Source organism: Hylaeus anthracinus, unplaced genomic scaffold, assembly GCF_026225885.1.
Source record: "Hylaeus anthracinus isolate JK02 unplaced genomic scaffold, UHH_iyHylAnth1.0_haploid 3, whole genome shotgun sequence".
Lineage (NCBI taxonomy): Eukaryota > Metazoa > Arthropoda > Insecta > Hymenoptera > Colletidae > Hylaeus > Hylaeus anthracinus.
This window is the reverse complement of record NW_026535284.1, coordinates 12120211-12138596: the sequence shown is the minus strand read 5'-3', so window position 1 is coordinate 12138596 and position 18386 is coordinate 12120211. Positions and strand designations below refer to the sequence as shown.

General features: G+C 46.9%; 1 protein-coding gene across 4 annotated transcripts in view; it reads right to left on the bottom strand.

Moving 5' to 3' along the window:
- LOC128893980 (nephrin-like) overlaps window positions 1–18306 on the bottom strand; it is a 348887-nt gene extending 330581 nt beyond the window's left edge. The window contains exons 1-3 of one of the 4 annotated variants that reach the window (XM_054155332.1): window positions 17923–18306; window positions 13112–17688; window positions 12415–12656 (exon numbers count right to left, since the gene is read on the bottom strand). In XM_054155332.1, the coding sequence (XP_054011307.1) occupies window positions 12415–12502 (88 nt within the window). In that variant the 5' untranslated portion in view covers window positions 12503–12656; window positions 13112–17688; window positions 17923–18306. Of the gene's footprint in view, window positions 1–12414; window positions 12657–13111 lie in introns of all 4 variants that reach the window. The other 3 variants (XM_054155333.1, XM_054155335.1, XM_054155334.1) reach the window with 3 other exon arrangements.
- Window positions 18307–18386: the final 80 nt, after the last annotated feature.

Here is an 18386-nt window from a genome sequence, read left to right as displayed (position 1 = left end):
AAACAGGATTCGCTTTTAACAACGAAATTTCCGCCTGGCTGCAACGAAACGCTTTTCGATTCCTGATGCAATCCGTGCCTAGAGGTTCAGAATGGGGAAAGTTCGAGGCGGTTGGTCCCCAATTATAAAATTCGGCCCGTGTATGAATACGCGATACGAGAAGAGCTCGCGATAGCGGAGAGGTGCAGAATCAATACGTTATACTTTGCAAGTTCCGCGGACCGGAGAAAGTTCCGAACGAGCCCGGCCAAGTGGTTCCGGTTTCCAAGAGACGCGAGGTAAACCGTATGCTCGACGAAATCGAAGTTATGGCCGATAGTTAACGAGTCGTGAAGCGCGATTAAAACTTTGAAACGGTTCCCTCGAGGGCTCGGTCTACTTTTTAACGTCCAACCGATACTCGGTCGCGATGCTCGAACGCGTTTTTCCAGTTAGTTAAAGAGGTCTCGGCCGAAACGAGACCGCCCGCGCTCTGGCGGTTTCCCTTCCCTTTCGTTCGTTTCCCGATAGAAATCGAGACAAACGACGGAATGGCCGTTAATTGGTCGATCGAATACTCCGGGAGGACACCCGCGCGACGTGGGACAGCTAAACGTCGCGATTTCTTTCCCGAATGTAGCAAAGTTACCTTTTCAATTTCGATAAGGAACAAATAATAGGAAACTAATTTGTCAGTTGTTACGACAAAGATATTCAACGAAATATATCCTACGTTGTCACCGCTCGCTCCCAAGCTAGTGACACTTTGAGACTTCCTCGAGATAAGGATGGAAAATCGAGTCGAGCAAAGAGATTCGATAGTTAACTCTAGCGCGTGTACCTCGACGAGATCATCAGTCCCCGAGGAGTGATATATTTGGCAAATGGACGATTCGTGGAACCGGTACGAGGGAACTGGCACGCAAGAATCCTGCGGGGATATATCGACTCAAACGTTGCATCCGTATCTGTCCTGTTATCGCCAGGAACAATGACTACCTATCTCGCGACTACACCCGATCATTTTTCATTATTATCGTAGGTCATCGGCCCGCGGCAACGAGAGGTCTTTCCGTAATTGCAAATTGGTCAGGCTGTCCGCCATCGGTAAGACTGAACCTAATCTAACCGAAAACATTTACGTCCCGCTTAATCGTTTCGCGCGTAAATCGCCGCGATTGCAACCGAGGATCAAGATCGTCGCGAGCGTTCCCTGCGAGCGCGTTTCAACGATCGCTTTGCTTCTCGCAAGACGTCGCAATCAACTTATTAAGTCAGATAAGGCCAGTGGTGCGCAATCTTCCCCACTGGCGGATCAAGGAAGATAAAACAAGCTTGACGTGCTTTGGATCGAGTGATTTCTTTTTGGACCTCGATGCGAGTAGTTCCAAGACAAGATAGAGATAATCATGCGGACATTTCGTGTCTCTTACATAGAATTCTATATTTCGAGGCTACCTGATGTTTTCCCTCGCTTTTGAAGTAATTTTCAGCCTTTCCTTGCGGGGGCGGGCGAGCTGGACTGCGCACCACTGGATACAGGAGGCTCGTTCGCGTTCGCGCTATTCACGGTGCAGAGATATGAAGTCGTTGGAATTCGTGCTACGTCTTCGGACTCGTAGCTTCGGTTCGTGACTATTCCGCGATGTAATCAGATATCCGTAGGGCGCGCGTTTCGCGTCGAGGCGAGTCTGACAATGAGCCGAGTCGGCCCGTGCCGGGATCGATATCGCGAACGAAGATTGCCCCGGCCACGGGCCGGGGGAAAAAAACACGTGTTAATCGTCGGGAAACACGCGCGATAACGCGTCGTGGGTGAATAAAAAATGGAGAAAAAAAGCTACAGGACGGACTCGCGACACGTAAAAAGGCTTTGACATGCCTGGCGCGCGTAATTCAAAAATTAGCGAGACCGACGCTCGTTCCAACCACCTGGAACTCGGTGATAAGGATCGGAAGCAATTCGCTCGCGGTTGCGTTTCGATTACAGTCCTTCCGCCGACAGCTATTAAAAATCGGCCGCGAAAAGAAACCAGACGATTCGTGACCGATCCGATTCTATGGAGCTCGTAACTCATGGAAGCCCTGCATCAAGTATGCCGGGCACCCTCTCTGGTGGGCGAGGAACAGATTGTAATTATTTCTTTACTAGAAATTTAAATTCGTAGAGTCTAAATACAACAGCTATCCATGGCATGTTTGCTCTGTAATAGTCTGCTTTTGTGCAATGGAAGGAGTGCTTATCGTCCCTAACGAATCGACGATCGATGTCGGAACCTGGAGAGTTTAGAAGCGACGAAGCGAGGCGCACAAACCTCGACTACTCGTGCGTAAAATCTTTATAAGACAATAAAACCGGAGAATATTTAAATTTTATGCCGACCGATATTCCGCCAGCGGATGGGATACTTCGTCGTTGATCGAATTCTCGGAACGCAACGTTCGAATAAGACCATCGGTGCGTTTTAAACGCACTTACGAACCGACGGGCGATGCTCCAAACACGATACGAACGTAAGTGGACCCGGAGTGGCTTGGAAAATAACGCGCAGGAACTTTGTCGTATATCGAACCACCGTGTGACCAATCTTATCCTGCCTGGTTTCATGCCACTTTGCCACGTTTGTCGCCGTTTACCCTAATACTCCCTTCCTGAAACCCACAAACACCGAAGAAAATTTAACGATAAGTAAATACCCACACTCGGAACGATACGTGTTGTTTATACGAAAATAGATAAATTTTTTACGTCCATAGCCGTTCACTTGGTCGCATGCGGTTGGTCGAATAACGGGCAACTCGATTTCCGATGCGCCGTTATTATTTTTACGAGCTGTCGTCCATTAGTCGGTGGAATTCCTGCGAGCCGGGTCTCCTATTCTTTCGTTCGTTCTCGCTTCTACGACCGACACTGATATATCGTTTGCGGCATCGTTGACTGACGGCTCGCCATTGGCCGTCGGCGTTCTGTCCATCTTTCTGATACCCAATTTCCTCTGGAAAATCACGATTTACTTTGTCGTTCGTCGCTTCCGATTCAATTCACTTTTTATCACGGCCACCGAGCCTCGTCGATCTCCTCTTCCTCGAATAAATTACTCCTTATCCACTGCCACCCCCCAAATATCAAGTGCCTCGAATTTCTTCGGAATGAACCCCCTAATCTCACTACGGGAAGAACCTAATTTGCTGATTCAAGGCAATACTCGCATCGTTAACGAGAATTTATTACACTTTTAAGTGTTTGTGAATTCTACAAGACACAGAATCGTGGTACTTTGCTAGACCCCTTCCAAAAAGTACAATAAATGAATCGATACGATCGGCTACGTCTTTTATAGCCACGAAATCACCACAAAGAGAAAACACGAAGATCAATAGCGTGAGAATTGATATTAATCAAAGGAATCCCCGGACCTCCGTGAGAAATTGCAAAAAGGTTCCCCTGCTGGAAACTTTTTCACGCCGTCTATTAGCGAATTTCCATGACGAGGCACGCGATGTTTTATTTGACGTAGCTTCTGTAAGAAACAATGGACGGGGAGAGTCCACAAAGGATAAGGTTCAATTAGCAGTCCCGGAAAGGTTCTGCTGTTTTTATTGTGAAATATCAAAAGAGTACTTTCAGGAGACGGTCTAGCACTCTTGTTCCCCACGGATTACTCTCGAGTACTGTTGCTTTTCGGACAAACTCGTATAATTTTCGTGGACTTTCTTCGATTTCCCATCCTCCCCCTCTATCTACTCGATTCCCGTCGTCCTATACCTCCAGCTTGCTCCGCTGCTCCCTATCCGTGACTCCTTCGATTAAATATGTTCGTCCATCTGGCGTGCACGACGACGCGAAAGCAATTTCCGAACGATCAAAATCGCGTTCCAATTACCGATCGCACGACGCAAAGGAATTCGGTGGAAATCCCGGAGGTACGGAAAATATGGCACGCGAAAAACCAGACGTCCCTCTCGAGCCGCTCGCTGTGTAACTGACAACCGTAATTAATGTATTCCTTTATTCCCATGAATTTATAATTTTCTGTTATAGCAAACAACGCTGGAAAATATTTGAATATGCGATATGTAATAATTCCGTTGTTAATTTATTATCGTTCGATTTCCCCCGTCCTAACATTGCGAGAATATTGTGTAAATATCCCGCACAAAGCTCCCCTCCGGGGCAACGCTTCCGCACACCGTGTTCCGGTGGAGTGACGGGAAAGAATGAAATGGGATCGGGTGAAATCGGATGATGACAAGTACTGTAGGAGTCTAACCGAAAAATAAGGCACGGGGATTCGAAGCCACGATCCTCGGATCCACAGTCGACCGCTTTACCTACGCGACCAATCCCGTACCCTACGTTTCGTGTTCTTATTTGACTCCTTATTGTCGGGTATGGGAGGCGCGGATACTACAGTACTGATTTATATTATTTCCGGATTTAAAGGGGCAGTGTTGCAATTTTAAGGTGAAGTAGTAGGTGTTTCGGAATACTCTTACGATTCCCACTTTCGAAACGTCGATACACTATAATTAATCAGCACGTAAAAGTGACGCTTTCTCTAATGACTAGAACACCCCTATCGTCACTTCTCTATATTTTGAACTCGAGTGTCCACCACGTGTCCGATTCAGTTTACGGCTGTCTTTGCATTCTCTTCCCTGGGCCAGGTCATGGATCTCCGTTTGGTGACATTGTTAACAGATTGGCTGAAACGAACCCCTAAACTGGTCCGGAAGAAGGCACGAGTTTCTTAAAGCGCGGGCCGAAAAGACTCTGCCTTGATATCCGAAGAATGCGGAAAGTCCGTGGAGTAACGAACAAAAACCGCTCACCCCCGCCTTCTGTTGGAGACGTATTGAGAACGGGAGAAGATAGCGAGGAATCAATGATTCCGACCGTGCTTCTCGAGGTAGCTTCTTCCAAGGTTTTTATCGGACGATTTCAAATAATTGGAGTGCCGTTGAGAACGCGTAACGATCCGTTCTTAGGAAAGTAAACACAAATACGGTTTGGCGCGACCGAAACAAACAGCCCATGACGCTAGAGACGGAACAAAAGCGGAAGAAGAAGCGTATAATACCGGACGGACCACGAGTGGAGCGAAGATTGTTCCAAGAATTGCCTCGACTCGGAGATCTCGATGCGAAGTAGGTTACTTTGGTTCTAGATGCTGGATGGTTCCATTCCATTGAAACCGAACCGTTCGAATTTTACCCTGTCGTAGTTGGACGCCTGGCGACTAATGCGAGAATAAAATAGAGGGGTCGGCTAGGTGCTTCGTGCTTGCCAAGACAACGCCATCTTGGCTCGTACAAGCTTTCAAGAAAGATTCTAAACTGCAGAGAGAAAGTGATTCACCTAACTCTACCCTGTCTCGTAGGTCTAGGAATTCGCGTAAACAGTTCCTCGATCGATAAGTTTCGGGGCGAAATTGTCAAAATTACAACGTCTAACTGCAAAATTAATCCGTCGTTAGCAAACCGTGACTCCCTTTACCGTGCCAGTCTCCCTCTTTCTCCAACCCACGCCGCGTCGCGACTCGACGAATTGTTGGGGAGTGTCTGGGATTCCAGCCCCAAACCGAATTACTTAAAGAGAGAACGCTGCTCCACGTAGCGATCCTTCCGGTTAAGTTGTGATTGTCAACGGCAACCCTGGACGCCCATCGTTTTCAGCGAATTATCGTCGACAACGGGAAACTAATTAAATATTTATGGTAAAAAATGTTCAACCTTGAGCAAGTATTAAAAGTGATGCGTGAAGAAACATTATTAGTGGTAGATTCGCTGCGTGAAACCCAGTGGTAACTGAGATTCACCTCTCGAGTGCGAGGGGTTAATTTTATCGAAGTGATTAGAAGAAGTGGGCCTAGTAAAGCTACCCTATGGAAGAAAGATGAACCGAAAAATCTGCAACGATGTAAACGCGAGCTGACATTCATATCGATTTGCTAGGTAGACATTTATTTACCGGTTTGGATTTCGCGTTACAGAGACTTGGGATTATTTCGTAAGAACGAATATAGACTTTATTCAAGCGCGCCGCGATGTATCGGATATCGCGCACGAAAGGACAAAAAGAGGAGTCAAAGCACGCTCTTAGTTCCGAGTAAATTCGTATCCTGGAGTCTCCGTCGGAGGGAGATCGAGCTACCAGCTTTCCATTCCCTCTCTGTCTGTTCCCGTTATCTCGTTTCTCCTTCTCCTTTTTCCCTGGCGCGGAGAGTCGGTGATAGGAAATAGCCTGCAATCGTTCCACGAGACAACGCCGGAAGCGAAATCGGTTCTGTCGGCAAGATTCAATCCCGACCCCGCGTCAACTCCTGCTGCGAGATCCTCAGGAGTCGAGATCGCGTGTGTCGATCCTCGGACTGCCAACTGCGAGCTCTGCATGCTCGGACCGTCTGACCCAGACGGACGTTTCTACTTTCCATTCAATCACTTTCAACTCTATTATAAGAATATTTCTATCGAACTCGTCTTTTAGTTTTATTCAAAGATAACGATCTAGACGTCTCTGGAAATCTATAAGGGTAAAAAATATAGCCTACAGAACGATCGCAAAAACTGACGAGATCCTAGACCAGAAAATAAACAGGACACGAAATATCGGTCTACTCGCAAAGGGAAAGCAAAGCTTCCAGCCACTCTACCGACAAAACATGTAACCCCTTCAGAAGAGCTCTAAAAAGTCACTCAGGTTTGATTAATCGTCGGGGCATCGATTAACCCACGAACGGAGGAAGCGGGCGCGAGTTTTGGAGCGGAATCGTGAGCCTCGCGCGTAATTTCACCAGGAAGGAAGCGTCTCCGCGCGCCTCGGACCGAGCTCCCTCGTCGCTGACAGTTATACGACGTCTCGTTTGTAACTGTCGGCGCGACAGGATCGAGCTTAAACCCCCGAGATGCATCCTGCGAAAATCCACGAGGGAAGGGGGGGGAGGGGTCAGCCCCTGGCATTGGACGTCGCGATACGCCGAGAAATATTGGATTCGACGTGTCCTGGGAGGGAACGCTGCTCCTGAATGCAGCCACCAGCAGTAACGAAAAAAAAAAAAATAAATAAATCGAGTCGCCTAAAGCGACGCGAAAGCTCATTTCGAAAACGGCAAATTTATTTGCTTGCTTCAAGCTAAATTCCAGAACAATCTTTCGCTCTTCGCTAAACTAGACGATGCTTTGGAAAAATTTCTTTCGATGGTATTTCCCTATGAATCCTCGCTTAGCGAGAATTTGATGTTTTACGCGTTATAAACCGGTTGGAAAATATCGTGTTACCCTTTCTTTCGTCAAGTTTTTGCTGGAGTGACAGAGGCAGCACCGCTGGCAGCGTTTTCGCGATCTCTCGTGTCCACGACATTCGCGTTAAATCGCGTAAGCTCAGATCAGGCCGAAACGCGTTCTCTCGCGTCGCTTCGAATCACGAGATGGCAAAACGATTCACGAAGTCTGGTGAAAAATTTTTCATCGCTCTCGTTCTTTAGCCGGTCGCCATTTTTCACCCTCTTTCGAAAAGCTGGACGAGCCACGCGCGAGCGAAAAATGAAAATCAGTTTCGTCGATGCGATTCGAAAAGACGACGACCAAGAGAATGGTGTATTAACCATTAGTTTGATTGCTCCAAGGGTTAACGGGTTGATGCGACGCAAAGTGCCGCGAGCCATTGAAACAAGGGAAAAAACGCAGGAAAAGAGGAAACGCTGAAAGGGAAATCGAGAGAGGTCTCCGTCGCTTTTTTTTTCTCCCTTCATCTCTGTCGCGCGATCAGAGCTAGAAATCAATGACTTGTGGAGCTTCGAAATGGAAATTACGCGAGCCGTGAAAGGTATTAGCGACACGAGTTACGAATTGTAAAGAGACGCGAGAGCAAAGCCCGCGATGAATGCACCTGCCCCGAACGCTTCATTGTCTTCTTTCGCCTCTGATCCGAGCGTTGCGTTTATCGATAAAAGATCAAAAAGGGAACGTTATCGGCGGGCAGAGCTACCAACCGTTGGAAGTACGCTCTTCGAAGTGGCGAAACAGGTTTCTACGATTCGCTTATGAAAGTCAAGTGCACTCTTCTCGAGACGATGAAACGAGTAAATCGGTGTGTTTCATACGAATTTCTCCGTATTTCCTTGTCCTACTTTTTGCACCTACGCTTATTCTCCATGTATCCAAGTCGAATAGGTACGCGATACTCTTAACGCATTCTCGACCGGCAGATATTTTACATTTCTAATACCGAGTACTGACGAAAATACTAAAATACTTTCCCTGCGAAGACTATACTTTTACTCTTAAGTCCTGTTTGCTCCGAGTAATAAAACGCGAGAAGGTTGGCAACTGGAAAGCATCCAAGTTTATTTAGAATTAGAGCAATTTTTCATTCCGTAATTGGCGAAGATGTCGGAGATGAAGAGAAAACGAAACCGAGATCAAGGGGCTCTTCCTACTGGCTATTGTACTTTTCTACCCTCTTCGGGGTAGAAAGCGTAAGAATTCCTAAGAAATATAATTAATCAAAAACAACAAAGAAAATACACCGCAGATGATGAGAAGGAAAATAAACAATCTTCGTCAGAAGAAAACCTCTCGGAAAATAATGCCGAGAAATACGAAAGTAAAAAATATAAAAAATCCCTGACTGAATACACTGACAGTAAAAAGCGAAGAGCAATTATATCAAGGATACTTTGGTTTATCGATTATGAATACTTGCAATGTGTCCTTCGCGAACTTATTCACGGACGTGTCGGGACACAAGCCGAGAAGAAATTGATCGTTTATCGCAAGTATCGCGGTAATAAAAGCCTCACGGAGCCTTAATAAATACTTCCATCGGGTGGAAGTGAATTAAGGAATCGAATAACCGGAGTTGCCACTAGAAAACAGGTTGCGCGAAAGAGAACGCGAGAAGAAGAAGAAGCTGGGGGAAAATCGGAGAGCGGAACGAAGAAGTCCGGCGCACAGAAAGGAAACTGCGGCGGGTCGGTTCGTTAAACCTTTCCCGGGAAAGAAAAGTCGACGAGCCCTCGATACGCTGCCAGGGTCCTCTTCACGGTTGCCTCGAGTTTCCAGCTACACGCGTGCCGTCGTCCATGTGAACTCGGCGTTCGTGTGAAGCCTTTACGTGCTTTTATGCGCGACGATCTTCCCTCCCTTTTGCGCGACAGCGTCGCGGGGGAACAAAGAGAAACTACCACTGTTTTCCTTTTACGAATTTCCTTCGACGCCACGACGCGACGGGTGGCGCTTCCACACGCCGCGAATCCTAAACGAGTATCGCGAGGGCGGAGTATGGTCGACCGCAAACTGACCTGGGCAAATTTTTAATTCAATGGTACCTATATAAAAAAAGAGAAAATTTCAATTCCCAATTCGCAATTGAACAGAAATAACGTATTTGTTGTTTCGAAATGGAAATTTATTTCTCTATTTACGCTTGTGGAGAACGGGATGATTAATAATTATCGAAGCTCCAGGTTTTATTGAAAATTTATGAGAATTGTCGGCTCTTTTTTATTGATTATTTCTTTCGAAAATAAAATCGGCACACTTTTTAGTTGTCCTTTCAGGTTGTTTTTGTGTACGATAATTACAGCACGCGAAAAGAATAATTTACAACGCGTAGGTGAAGTGCCTCGCAAGGGCAGAGAATCGGCTAAACCAGAGACGCACGACTCTAATTTGCGGGAACGCGATTTTGTTCGAGCCGAAGCGATTAATTTTCTCTCTGGTAAACAGCGTATCCCTGGCAGTCGAGAGAGGCCTACATTGCAAATGCAATCGAGCGCGTAGCCGCGTCCCGAAACGCGAAACGAGCCACTCGCTAATGAAAGGACTTCATTATTCCTGCGGATAACTTTATCGATGATACTTCTCGCATCGGTATTTATCCGAGCGAGACCGTGCGCTGGACGAACGCGCAATAATAAACGATACCGTCGATAATTGTTGCGTTACAGGAATATATTTACCGCGTGCGTCCCGTCGCCACGTATATCCTCCGTGCGATCATATTTTCGACCATTATTACCGCGTCGAGTTATTGCCGTGGTATCAATAATTAATAACGAGCTCGATCCGTCGCCGCGTTTCGGGTTGGAACGAAAACGCGTCGGGATACGCCCGAGAGAGACGGGTGTATATCGCGGTTTGGGTGACAAAGAGAGGAGGGAAGAGGAAACGCGTGCAAACTTCTCGATAAACGGGCCTTCAGCTTCCCAACTCGCGATCGAACCCTTTAGCACGCTGTTTCACAAACTTCACCTTCCCACGGTTTCTCCAATAATGGAAATTTTCGGCCAATCTGTTTGGAATTCGATTATTATTTTTGTTATATGATTCAGGAGGGTTTCCAAGTGAGATACGTATATGGTTTCATTATTTTTGTATAATTTGAATTGCTGGCTCGATAGCCAACTGAAACTCCAGACTGTCCATCTTTGACTTTGGCACACTTTTGCAAGCTGCTGAAGTATTCAGGTCCCTGATGCTATGTGCATAGTATCAGGCGCGGACAGTCGATCATTTTAGAGATATAAATAATTACAGTTACGTGCCATGCAACTAGGGCTTTGCACGATGAGTATCGATCTGTTGCATTGAACTTGTCATGTCACACATGATTAAATACGCGGTTAATAAATTTTAATTCCCAGCTATAGCTATACTCGTATCGACTAAACGGCTGCCCCGTTTATTTGATTAATACTCGAACTTCCTTTATGAAAAAGTACAGCTACCCTAGAAATATGTGCGAACAAATGTTCTAAGCTTGAAAAACACGATACTATGCAATTTATTTGTTCCGGGTAAATAGAATTTATATTAACACATAGCTGAGTTTTTCATTTTTCAATGATTCCCTTCGCTCTACGCATTCGTCCGAAAAATCGATATTTCTATCTGCAGAAAAAAAATTCGCGTACCATTAAAACATGTAAAAAGAAACGAGCAAAGTTTGAACGAGCTATAGTAAACGGGGTTCGAAGGAGAAATTCCTGAAGACTCGCATCCCTTCAACCGTATACGTCTAATAATCCTGTACGCTTCCAGTTTCCACGCGTTCTTCGTTCTTTGGTTGCTTCTACGGATTCGCCCTACGCACAAAACGCGAAATTCCCCAGGAGAAACAAAAACGAACGACCCACTAGCAAATGACGAAACTGGAGCTCGACAATGGCGGCCACGAACGAGTGGAATGTCGTCGATCGCACGAGAATCGGGGTCCGATCGAACCAGCGAATCGCCCTCCAGTCACGGTGAGACCTTAATCGAATTCCCGGTGCTGTTGAGGGAAGTTGCTCCAAGTCAGGGAACTTCCGCGTCGAAGACAATGCGCGATCCTGCGCGTCAAAGGACAAGAAGCACGAGGTCGGATTACGAGCACTACTGGGTGCCAGGCGAAATGAAGTTTTCAATTCGCGAGATAACGAGAAGCTCCCGCAGCCTGGAATCTTCAAACGCATTACTTCGGCTCATTATTTCGAGATCTCTCGACAATTTCGTTTCCGTCGGGGTTCGCGACCGATAATTGTGACCGAAACCTTAACTCAGGAAGAACCTCGACAGGGCGATGAAGTGAAGAAGAAGTCAAGGTGAACAGTCTTCACTGGCATTGACTTTGCGTGTAAAGAGTTAAAGTTTTTTTCGTTGAAAACGAGGTGTCTTTAATTTTGATTAAGAAACCGATTTACAGACCACGGTGGAGTGCAAACCAACTCGGGTGCATGGAGTCGTCACTCCCCAACGGCTCCAGCTCCCGCCGGGGCCGCCCTGCGCGCTCTAGGAGTACGGGAATCCAGGTACAAGCGGGTTAGTGTCTCCTGTACATTATGTAATACCTGGGGAGTACACGTCAGCCCTTCTTCCCGCGGGCCAAGTCGCCAAGTCGCCAAGTCGGACAGCGTCGCTGGGAAAACGGAATCGCGCGTGAATCAACCGATTATCGCGTTACGGATTCAGGTCTATTCCCACTTCGTAAAATACGAGATTCTTGCATGAATCACTTTATTTTTTTATCCGAATAGGGTTACGCTAAAAAAAAATATTACACCAAAGTTAACATTATTTCCGAAATACGGCTGCTAACGTTATTTCTGGTCAGGCTGTAAATATATCTCTGTGTTCGAATACGCGAGCGCGACATGCGATTCCGATTCCGTCGATTTATTACGTATGCACGCGCAGCCTGCGAAAAACTGCAGCGGTCGCCTGGAGCGAATCTCCGCCCCAGATACCACCGAGCGTGGTAAATAAAAGCGAGAAAATAGCGAAGAATCGGGTGGCCCCGCGATACCAGCGGACGACTTCGCGCGTCTCGTTTCAACGAGAAATTACGCTTGCCGTTTTTTAAAAGGGCCACCGTTTTGCGCGTCTTTCTCTTCGAGGACGAACGAGCCAGGTCTCGAGGAAAAATAGCTCAACGCGAAAGGGAAGGAGACTCACCAGATTTTTCGTCGACGGTGGCAGAGATCCCAGCGACGTACGAAACAGCCTTCGTTAGTCCAACGAACGACCACAGTACACTCCACATGTTCTCTCGTTATTCCACGCTACTTTGATCACGAAACACTGATCACTTATCGGACTGATCTCCTCAGTCGACTAGCTGAGCGAGAATTAAGTCATTATCGCGGGATCGTGGTTCACTCGCGATCTGTCGCAAGTTCGAGCAGGGTTCTGGCTTGCTATAGAATAGAATTTTAGTGGTGTTTTGGTTGAATGTAAATTTTGAACTTCTAGTGTAGTACAGGGTTGTATCATCCAAATAAATTTACTAACGATATAGGAGCCCTCTTTAGTAAATCAATTATTATATGTTAATCTCTTATCTAGTAAAGTCGTTCACCATCGTCACGTAATTTTATCTCCGGAATCTATAACCACAGTCTTGCGAAAGTGACTCGAGTTTCGAAGGTTTTCCTATAAACTACCCCCTGTAACGCTAGAAGAAAAGAATTTACATTATCCTAGTCCTTTACTCGGCCTTTTATCTGGATCAAGGTAAAGTGCATCCATCGGAGACTTTAAAGCCTTAAAAGCCGTTTTCTTAGAAACGATTTTACTTGATCTAGTGTCGCTAAAATCTCGAGAACACGGTTCACTCGAAATTTTACAAGCCGGAAGCCTGCCAGGATCTCACCTTCCCGCGTCACGAACGATCATCGCCGATCCCGTGGAGTTCGGCATCGGCATCATCGAGAATCCCTCTTCGTTTCGCTAAAAGCCGCCACTCGTCGTCGATGAATTGGTGATTTTTTCCTTCCGCGGCCACTCGAACGGCGTTCGATGCATGCAACCGATTTCGCGCGTTAAAACGTACCCGTCCGTGCTCCAGAAGATCGCTCGTCTCCTCTGTCCCCCCTGCGAGCCACTCGTGTTTTTCCTCTCTACTTAAACACTAATTAAAGCTGCCGCGGTACCGCATCCACCACCACGCGCCGCAACCCCCGCGCGTCTCGCTTCTTCTTTTTTCCTCCTGCCTTTCATCCACTCTACGCCCGTTATTAAAGCGTCGGACACGCGTAGTAGCCTCAGCGCCGCTAGAAAATCTGCCGCACTTTCGATCTAACCGCGCGCCGCTGCCGCCAATAACCTGCAACGACGAGCATGATACCCGCAATCACCGGTGACCATGGTATGTCCACCGAGGCCGCAGAGTTCACCGCACCAACGGCCACCGTCGTTCAGAAAATAACTCGATCCCTGCGACCAGGCTATGACCTGGTCAACGTCCTCTTCGCCGTTGCGAACAGTTACTCCAGGAATCCCTCTACGTCGTGGTTTTCGGGCAGTTCTTGGACCGGGGCTGCCGAGTTTTGGGAGCAGAGGAGAAGAAAGCCTAGGAGATCCGTTAAACTTGAATCCTGAGCGATCGAAGGTGGAGTGCTCTGGTCCAAGCCTCGACCTACCTCAGAGTCTTTGGATCTCGAGGGTAGTTACAGCTTTCGGGTGGTCTGTGGTTCGACTAGGCTCGCGAATCCGTCAGAGTATGAAAGAAGATTGCCCGAAGATTCAAGTCGGGAGTATTCGAGTCCTCGGTTTTTATCAGAGTTCAAGCTGGTTCCTTGGGTATTTCGAGTAGTCCAGAAATCCTTCCTGACTGGATTTCAGGTAGGCTGTTCCATTGGACTTCCTATGCTATCGAGGGTGCAAAAGTCTTCGAGTTCTCGAGTCTCGTCAACGTCTCTCGATTTTAATACTTGAAGTTTCAATCCTGCTCACTCAAATGTCCAAAAGTATTCAAGTCCTACCCCTAGTTCCTCCCCAACTTCCCACGAGGGAGGCTGGCGAACGGAGCAACACTGATCAGCAACAACTTCTAGCGTTAAGTTCCCTCTGGAGTTCCGACAGAAAAGTTTCCAGAAACCGTCGAAATAACCGCGATTAATCTACGCGCCGCGACGCGGTGGTGCGTCAACCATCCGGCCGACGAGGCCCCGCCGAAAAAGCACTGCGGAGATCTTCGATCGCGTCAGCTCGCCACAGATTTTCGATTCCCCTGGAATGGGTCCAAACGAAACGAGGAGAACAGGGATATGCCTGTAATCGCGTTTGGCTCGCCAATGGCCGCGGACGCTGTGAAATCGATTCGAGGGAAGATTCGAGAAACGCGACACCGTCACTGGATCATCCACGCGTCGATCTCGCACGCGGAAGTGGAGGACTGCTCGCCAGGACTCGACGCTTGGCTTCGCGCGCTTTTCTGCAAGGATCCCTCTCCAATCTCTCTGTCACCCCTCGTGCTACCCTCGTAAACTCTCACATGTACGTAAATTCCACCGATGCAAAAGTTTTTTTTTTTTATCTTTATCAAATTTAATTAGTCGGTGTAGGATTCGCTATTTTCCTGTGGGAGTGTCCTGCGAGTATTTGTCACGTGGGCGAAAAGTCAACTCTAACGTGGAACAAAACAGAAGACACGCGCGACGGTGTGACGACTACAAGTGATGTTAGCCGGTTGTTCGTTCTTTCTTTTTTTTTTTTTTTTTAAATCACTTGGCGATCACTCGGGGGTGCACAAATCGCGCGACGAGCAGCCTGACGGCCCGGGTCGACGCGACGCATAAACACGTGGTCCTCGACCGACGGCGGACGGCACACTGACGGAGAAGACGAGCAAACGGCGCGGCGACGGACGCGCAGCCTGCAAAGCCTCCCTAGGAGGTGGCGGTGTCGGAGGAAAAGCTGTGAGTGGGGTGAAAGGGGTGGAAGAGGCTCGACGTTGTACGCCGTGCACCCCCCGATACTGGACCAGAAAGGGATGTTTGTCCTACGCGAAAGGACGCGCTGTTCGAATAATACTCGGCGCTGGTAAACACCACCGAAACGGATGCGTAACGGAACGCACATGCGTTCTACCCTGTTCGATAATTCGAGTCGAGCCCGCAGTCCCATGAAATTTAATGCAACCCCTGCGATTCCGATAGAGATTTTTACTCTCGATCGTCGAGTTTGAGGTTCGTTTAACAAAAGTTATTTGTATTATTCTTATGGTCGTCCCATAGAGTGAAACAGGTTACTGGCCTCGAAAAAATTTAACACATGTTCTTGCGGTTCGTTCCCACATAGCTGGTTGCAACTGGCTTGAATCATGAACGAGTCTCTCGAAAGCTAAACCGATCGTTTCATAAAATAAAAGATATAGAAAAGAGGAACGCTAATGAAATTTAAAAGACTCCCGAAACACACCGAATTCACGTCTGCTGGGAAAACAATATTTTTAAAACGTTGGGAAGATAGTAACTATTTTTACCCGACCACTACTGTAGACAAATCTAGCGACAAATTAACACCCGTCAAATACCAAGATAAACTACCACGATTTGTGGACTGGATCGTTATCGGGCTCGCGATCGGTCTTTAAAAGAGAGAACAGAGCGTGCAAATTATAGCGATTACGACGTCAAATTAAATATTTCTTTCTCGATTGCTCGGTTCCGATTACGCTGTACGATGGAAAAGATTCGAGAAACGAGTTCGATTTATTCATGTGCCCCGTATTCCTGGGCGGTATGGTAACGATTGCAAGAATAACGGCAAACAGCTGAGCATACGTCTGCGCAGACGTCTATCTCAGAAAACAATCGCGATAGCTGCTTTGTACACGAAAGCTACAGCTATAGGTTTGCGCAGGTTCGCCGTGTGTTACCGTTCCGAGTAGAATATTTTTCCCATTCGAGTGTTTTCGCCGCGAACAAATATTCAGAAAAATATTTCTCGCGAGACCAATCCCGCGCGCCCACGATAATAACATTCAGAGTTTCTCTATTGTCATAGTGTAAGAGAAACTCGATAGATACACTGGCAATAGAGGTTAAAGAATACGTATAGTTCTACAGTGGAGAAAGGCAATGGGTACGCGGTTGGTAAGACAACCTCCTCCTCCAGGAAGAGTGAGTAACTAAACTAAACGGAAATTTGAATACATAACAGAACTCAAGCCAAACATAATTTAGGTTACAGCGAGTTAACTCAAACATTTTCAGCGATTCGCTGGACAATCATTGAATTGAACGTTTGGTTTGCAACCCACTTTAAGATACATAAATAAATAAATTCGATGCATCATGTAAAATACGTCGTCGAGTGAAGAATCGCCGTCGATGTACGCTCGAAGCTTGTGTGTGCAATATTACTAGCGGAAATTGGTCCTGGGACGTTCCGAGGAAGGAAAATAAAGGGTCGACGAGGGTAGGTTTACTCGACCCGACGGCGACTACAGCGCGGCCCGATTCGACTAGAGCCTTTGATAGTCGCGTTTAGGTACTTGCGCGTACTCGGTCGTCCGTGGACGAGTGCTTGCTTTCTGTTCGGTGTCGAAGACGGTTTATAGTGGTTTAAGAGGGCCAGAAGGAGGTTGGCGCGGAAGGGATGAAAACGACGGAGGAACGAGGGTGGGTCGGTGGCGAGACGAAGCGGGGCGAAAAAGATCGAAATAGGGTGAGAGACCTCCGGGCGAAAGAGGCGGATGAGGAAGCAGATGCTCTCCGACTCTGGTGTCACGGATCATGGTCATCTTAAAAGCTCCTGAAAGGCAGGAATGCCACTCGCGCTTTCTGAAAGCTATCTTTTCGACGAGGGAATGGCTTACTCGGGGGCTGCGCACACGTGTGTTGTCCGCCGCGATTGCGTCTGTATGTGTAAAAACGCGGGAAGGGTTTTGCCTCGATCGTGGAAGAACCCACGTCTAACAAATTAATGTGACAACGGAGTGCTACAAAAAATTAACAGAGTCGAATGCGTTGCGGCGCTTAAAAATTGCAGAAGGTAGCCGTCCCTTTACCATAACAAAATTTCAGATGGTGGAAAATGGATATCTACGGAAGAGGCGTGCGTTAATTGCTTCTTTGCACTCTGTCCCTTTGGATGTGCAGTGGAAGAACCACTATCCTCTTTTCGGTGTAATGATTTTATTCGTTACGAGGGTAGAGCAAGCTCGATAAAGGAACCGACGACGACAAAGGACTAATCATCGAATCCCAACCCTTTGAACCCGTACGTAAATGTACCCACGCTCGGTCGCCATCTGGACATCCGTTTTACTCGAACGTAGATTCTCAGTCTCGGAATTAAATCTGTATCATGGTATTGCATCCCTTCTATCCGCTGATGTCGAACGCGATAAAGAATGGATCATTCTTGCCCTTCCTCCTTTCCAATTTACCTCGTCCGGTGCACTTTCCACGATGATCGCCCTTATCGAAACAAGTATCGTTCCTTGAATCGAGAAAGGAATAAGAACAAACACTGAGTAAAAGTTCTAGGGGAAATTTAATAGTATTTGTTTGCGAAGTTTTTGGATCAAACCAGAGGATCTGTTTTGTTCTACCTCTTGTAAACAGTAAAAATAGGCAAACAGCGAAAAACTAGGCACGTGGAAAATCTACAAGTTTCATGTAATTTCTGCGATACCGGTGTATGATCCGAGAATTTATATGAATTTTACCGTACCTGTGTGTATGATTTAGTGGGAGGTAGAATGGATCTTCGCGTTCTGTTATCTGTATCGTCGGAGCGGTTCGAGCGACGCGGCGACTCAATTTTCCCAATCTTCCACGCGTGGCAGTAGTTACTTGCTCGCCGAGTTCTCTACGTTATCGGCGTTTCTACCTTGTGATAGAAAAAGTCTCCACTTCAGAAGGAAATACTTTGCATTGCACAGATAATGAGTAACACCATTAGTACAAAAGATGATATTACTAGGTTTCATTCTGGATGTTTTATTGTGGCTTGTCTCTTCTGGTATTGTTTTAGGTGTTTATCAGGAAGGCTCTGGAATTCACTACTGCTGAGACAATGGGTTGAATACCTCTAAAACGGAAAATAAATATTGAATATTGCAGTGGAGGTATTAGAGAGTAACCATGAATGTTATCAGATCTTCGAGAAGCCTCTATCTAAAACAACATCTCATT